Source organism: Chelonoidis abingdonii, chromosome 4 (assembly GCF_003597395.2).
Source record: "Chelonoidis abingdonii isolate Lonesome George chromosome 4, CheloAbing_2.0, whole genome shotgun sequence".
NCBI classification, from domain to species: domain Eukaryota; kingdom Metazoa; phylum Chordata; order Testudines; family Testudinidae; genus Chelonoidis; species Chelonoidis abingdonii.
In genome coordinates this window covers 84,032,792-84,038,791 of record NC_133772.1, presented here as the reverse complement: position 1 = coordinate 84,038,791, position 6,000 = coordinate 84,032,792, and the positions used below count along the sequence as shown (strand labels likewise).

The 6,000-nt window shown below is 48.4% G+C and overlaps 1 protein-coding gene across 1 annotated transcript in view; it reads right to left on the bottom strand.

Moving 5' to 3' along the window:
* Positions 1 to 6,000, bottom strand: part of GALNT16 (polypeptide N-acetylgalactosaminyltransferase 16) — a 122,509-nt gene that overhangs the window by 18,854 nt on the left and 97,655 nt on the right. Inside the window, exon 14 of the mRNA XM_032774803.2 lies at positions 4,386 to 4,502. Coding sequence (XP_032630694.1) covers positions 4,386 to 4,502 — 117 coding nt within the window. The remainder of the gene's footprint in view (positions 1 to 4,385; positions 4,503 to 6,000) is intronic.

Below are 6,000 nucleotides of genomic sequence, written 5' to 3'. Positions count from 1 at the left end.
CACTCTAGGGGGCGACCTGCCGGCCCGCTGGAGTTGCTAGGGTAAAAGTTCTCCGACGAACGTGCACGCGCGGCGCGTACACCTACTGGAATGGATATGAGCAAGCACTCGAAGAAGAACTGACTGTCCTAATCTTCAGGCTGGGGTCTCATTCCCTCAGGTAAATTACAATGAAATACTTCCGTCTAATGGGATTTCTCTGCATTGACTTTGTTCTGTCTTGGAATATTATGCCAGGGTTTCTCAATTCTTTTCTCTTGTTTTTAGTGTCTGACTCTCACTTGGTCTTATATTTGTCTTTACTTTATTACAAATTAAAATTCCACATCCACCACCAGTCTGAGAGACTATGCAATAATTTATCTGACATTCAAGTAGAAATGCTAGCGTCTAAATATTATTATGGATAATGTCCATCTGGTTTGAAATCTAATTCTGATCATACAGAATAGCACTTGGCTAGCTCTCCACTAGTGCTGCCAGCTACCAGCTGTTCCTGTTGAGTGATCATGGTTTTGCCAAATATATTTTGTTCCTGGTCCCCTTTAGCCCATTACAGAATAGCGTGATGGGGGTGGAATGCTTCTAGACTTGGGTCATTCTCTGATCTCTCCATCAAGTGCTTTCCTGCATATATGTACATGGACTTATTCTGACTCAGTACTTTGTTACAAAGACTACTTGGATGTGGCTCACAAATTAAACTGCTGCTTGTCTTTCTGGCAAAAACAACAGTATTTGAATGACCTGACTGGCCTACAGCTTGCAAGTCTTTATTCTCTTTCTGAACATCAAATCAAACTGTCTTTCAGTAACAGAGCAAGGCTCCTGGTGTTGTGACACAGTTTACTCTGGCTTGGCTACTGAACGAAACAGTTGCTCACCTTTCTGTTCTGCCTTTCTGCAGCTGCCAGAGCACTTGGCACTGCCCAAGCTCTGTCTGCACCTTGACCACAGGTTCCTCAGTGTGCGCACACTGTCCCAAACTTCAGTCCCCTCCCCCATTCAAAACGAGCTTCTGCCACCTCTGCCTGCTTCTCTAGCCCACCAGGGCCAGCGTCATCTGTGTGCCAGAGAGGCATGTGGGGTCCTCTAGCCAGAAGTGAAAAATCAATGCACACTAACACATGTGGATTCATTGCACCATTGGAGTGATTTACACAGCATTGATGTGACAGTTTTATAGTGGTCTCATTACAAAGATGCGCACACTAAAAATTTGGAGCCAGCCTACTAAGGATGTGAGTCATTGTTTTCCATTACCTTATGTGGATGAGCTGGACTCAAATCAAGGACTTGACCTAGCAGATGATTTTGCTGACAGTCTGTTAATAAGGATTTTTGTTTAAATGCTTCAAATAATTAGAGATGGGGGTGAACCAAAGCTCACGTTCCAAACACTCCTGAACTTTGTGGGGATGGGATGGGATACATGGGCCTGAATCCAACCCTGGATCTGGATTTTGAATCTGGGCCCACCTCTATATAATGGGCTAATGGTAAACCCTAGATCCAAACAGCTCTGAACTTCTAGGATTCAAACTACAAATAAGGATTCTTGCAGCTGGAACTCTCTCTACTAGCAGTGTTCAAGCTGGCTGCATGTCCTGGACTGACAAAGGGTATTGTGTAACCACACCCATAAGTCTGGCAACCACTGCTATTAATATTGATGTTGATCTTTAACTAGAAGGGGTCCTCCCTTCCCCACATCCTCTCTCCCCTTTCCCCTGCTACCTCTTTTCCTAGCCTTGCATTTGAGACAATGCCTCAACTTCATTTTGGGGAGTGCGACTTTCTCTGCCAGCTCCCAGATCAAGTGGAAACTGAAGCTGGCAGCTACCAGGTGATTCCTGTGTCAGTGCAAGTCTGGGCTAACAAGAAGAGTGTTTGGGAACAGAGATACAGCAGAGTGGGCTTCTCTCCACACCTTCCTAACCCGGTTTCCAGCTGTCAGCTACCTGATAACTTTTCAGTACTGTAAGCACTAAAGAGCAGAATGAGATGGGAAAGATACACTGAGCAAAGTCACCCTACTGCACTCCCATGTCCTCTAACATAGTCAAGGCTGGGGGCTATGTTGAAAGATATACATTGTATTGGCACCACTAGGTTCAAATATAGTTCCCAGAAGGCTGGAAAAAATCCTGTTGCCAGAAGTCCAGGACAAGAAGGGTGCAACCTGGGCATCAAGTGTCCTGCCAGTCAAACAAGGAGGAGCTTGTGGGCGTGGGCTGTGTGGCCCCAGGCTCAGCAGCGGCACTCTGACCCCCTGTAAGGCGGGGAGAGCCAAGAGGGCAGAGTAGAGGAAAGAGAATTGTGAGAGGGGAAGGAGAAGGAGCAAAGCAAGAGAACTTCGTTGCCCTCTAGAGTTGACAGGGGTGGTCCTAGACAACACAGATAATGTCTTGGAAGAAGATGGTAGGAACAGGGAGATGTTCACCACTGAAGGTGTCTGAGGGTGAGCCTCAAAAAACATGTTCTCTGTTAGTGCCCTCAGCAGAGGGCTATGGTGAATGGGGAGGAAGAGATTTGGACTTTTCAGGATCTGGACTTCGCAACTGCAGACAAGTGGTTCAAAGGCAGCTGAAGGGGTGGGAGAGGGTGGCAGGGCAGGCACTCATCTTGGCCTCGGAGACGCGCGGCACAGGAAGCAGGTGGTTAGGGTGGCTGTGGCAGCACAGTGTCCCTGCTCCCTCATCCCAGACACCCAGGACACCCAACATCCTGCTCCTTGCCCCAGCTTTAACCCTGGTGAGGAAACAGCCTGTCCCCTTTCTCCCCCACCACCACCCCAGAAATGATGCAGCTCCACCCTGCTGCCCTTCTCCACCCAACCCAGCTCCGGTCCCCATCTCTTGGAGCCAAGGGGGGGGCGGGTGAGCCAGAGGAGGAACAAGGTCTGGGCAGCCCTGTCTTGCACTCTCCCTAGGTACAGAGGAAATACTGTGGGGAGGGAAACCTAGATCAGCCCCCACAATATTGCCATTGTGAGGGTGCCAGGCCCCACTGCTCCCTCAGTTCTGCCCTCCCTGGAGGAGGGGGTGGTTGATGATCTTGGCAGCTGCCAGGATCCTCTCTGCTACTGGGAGGAGGACTCAGTAACGCACTTATGGAGAGCTGAGTAACCTAATTACACAGCTAGGGGTGTCTGTGGTCACCCAGAAGGGGAAAGACCCAGGAAAGTACAGCCCTCTTCGGTTATTCTTGCAGGGTTAATTTTAACAGTGAGAGCTGTCCCAGCGTATTCCCAGTGACCGCTCTTCGAGAGATTCCTGCATTAACCAACTCTCTGGAGACATCTATGTTCATGGTTCCCATCGACGGGCCTGGCTGAATTTCAGATGCTTTTAAAATCACTTTCCTTTTGCCAAGGGCTAAATTTAGACACTTGTAGTACTTTAGAGCAGATGGTGCTGGGGACTGGTCATAGGCTATGCAGCTTCATGCCTCTGGGCTCCCAAGGCAATAGGAACCTTCAGGACTGGCGCCAGGGTTTTTCGTGCCCTAGGTGCACGGCCATTTCGCTGCCCCCCCGTGTTGATCCCGCGGCTCCAGTGGAGCTGCCGCAGGCATTCTTGCAGAGGGTCCGCTGGTCTGTGGCTCCGGTGGAGCTGCCGCAGGCATGCCTGCGGGAGGTCCACCGGAGCCGCGGGAGCAGTCGACCGTCCGCAGGCATGACTGCGGCAGCTCCACCGCAGCCGCAGACAAACGGACCGTCCACAGGCATGCCTGCAGCAGGTCAACCAGAGCCGCCTGCCGCCCCCCCGGCAAAATACCACCCCCTCAATAATCCTGGTGCCCTAAGCGATTGCCTAGGCTGACTAAATAGTAGTGCCGGCCCTGGGTACCTTAGCAGAGATGCCAGCACAGCCTTGGACAATGCAATGCTTGTTCTCCCTCACTGCTGAGGGAAGCACAGAAGTCAGAAATAGAAGAGCCCTAATAAGTCATCAAGTCCATTCATTTTTTAGCAGTGCAGGATTGTTCCCTTATTGTGCTTTGTCCAGTCCAGTTAACAACTCAGGCCTCAAACCCAATTTGGTCCTGGCTGTGTGAGGCACCTGTCTCCCCGCCTCCAGAGGCAAGCTCAGCTTTGAGTGAAACACACATTTTACATATCCCCAAATAAGTAAATGATGATGCATTCACCACTTCCCTTGGGTATCTCAGAGCAATGTGATCTGTATCCCATCGCTGGTAAGGGGAAGGTCACATCAGAGTTTATGAAAGACGAGATGTACATGTGAGGGATGAATCCTAGAATCTAGAGATGGAAGAGACCTTTTAGTTTATATGGTCACTTTGCCAGTGCCAATTCTTGTCTTTAGGCAGCACTAATACCAACATGGGACAGTGACAGCATTACGAAGGCAGTACAATACCTGTCTGCCATCTTTCTGATTGCATGCTTCCAGTGTAATCTGAGATCCGGTGGAGAAGGAGGTGATGGAGAGACACTTGTCCTGCTGTCTAATTAAAGGGTCACTGAAGACCCACTCCTGTGGAGGAGAAAACAAAAAGATACAGATTCCATCATTATGGTAGCGATGATATAACAGAAAAAATGAGCCAAATCCTGGAGTCCTCACTCAGTCTTTACCAGAGAAGAGATTCCCATGGACTGAGCTGGCAGATCCTGGGCAGGTCTGGCACCAGGCTTTGAAGTCTGTGTTCAGGTTTGGGGAACCCTGACATGGGAACTTCAAAACCTGCCTGGCTGGCTTCCAATAGTCAGATCATCCATGGGTTCGAAGAATCTCCCTGCACAGCACCTTTCCATAACCAGGGTTCTATTGGCCTGCAAAGCAGGTAGGACCCTGTCCTCTAATTGAGGTAACGGGCAACAGTTTCTGATTATTTTACTTAATAGGCAAATTCACTGCCTACTTCTCCCAGGAGTCAACAGCAATTGTCCATTATGGACAACAGACAGTTTATCAAGTTAGGCAAAACACATACATTTAAACCCACACATATCCATAGAAAATAAGCCATTGCATTGATCCCTCCTGCCACTTGATAGACACCCACGCCATCAAGTATTAAGGTTATTATTCACTGGGACGGTGGCCCAGCAGAGGAACCAAGTGAAATACATTTCAGTGACTTCAAACAACAGTGAAATGGCACAGTGAGTCTGATTAAATGGCATGTTGGATACTAGCTGCAGACTTGTTTCCAACAGATAACAGATGTGAATGAGCATTTGCTGGCATGAAATAGCTTACTGGGACCCTTTGTTTGCTCAGGCTGCTTCCCTGCCGTAGCAAGGCCGTCAAATGAGAAGATCTCAGGCTGGTGTAATGTAGTCTCCCATTGAAGTTATGGGGACTATGCCAATTTACAGCAGCTGAGGTCCTGGTTGCTTACCATAAAGTGTGGCTTTACTCTGAAAAGCCACTGTAAAAATGGCATCTTCTTCCTTAACAGATCTTTTCCCTCTAAGTATTATTTGCTGACTTTTAGTGACAAATATTCTCTCCCCCTATATCTTACATTTTGTTAGCCCTGTGGAGCCAATACAACTTCAGGAGCGGCACCTGAGTTCTATTCTGGATCGCCCATCATCAACAGAGTTATTAGCTAAACTCCAACTGCAGAACCAAATTCTCCCCTCAGCTACACCTAAGCAAGTCCATCAAGGACAGATTCTGGCTTAGAGAATCTCTGTTACTCGTGGTGACGTGCATGACTTTCAGACCGCAAATGGAGTTTGCAGGGCTGGCAGCTAGGAAAAAAACCACACATCTTTTTCTCATAACCTGGGTGTGTTTGCTCTGGAGACAGTGAGAGACAAACTGCCTCCCAGAATGCCGGTTTACTAAATCACTTCTCAGATTAGAATTGTGCTTTGGTATGATTTTATTTAAAGAGGACAGTGTTGGGTCAAATCTGATCCAGAATGTAGCTTTTGGAAAAGTCCTTTTTTTGGTTTGTCCCCTGCCATGGAACAAGTTGTGGGGCCTGTAAATGCACAGCCTGCAGATCCACACTGAT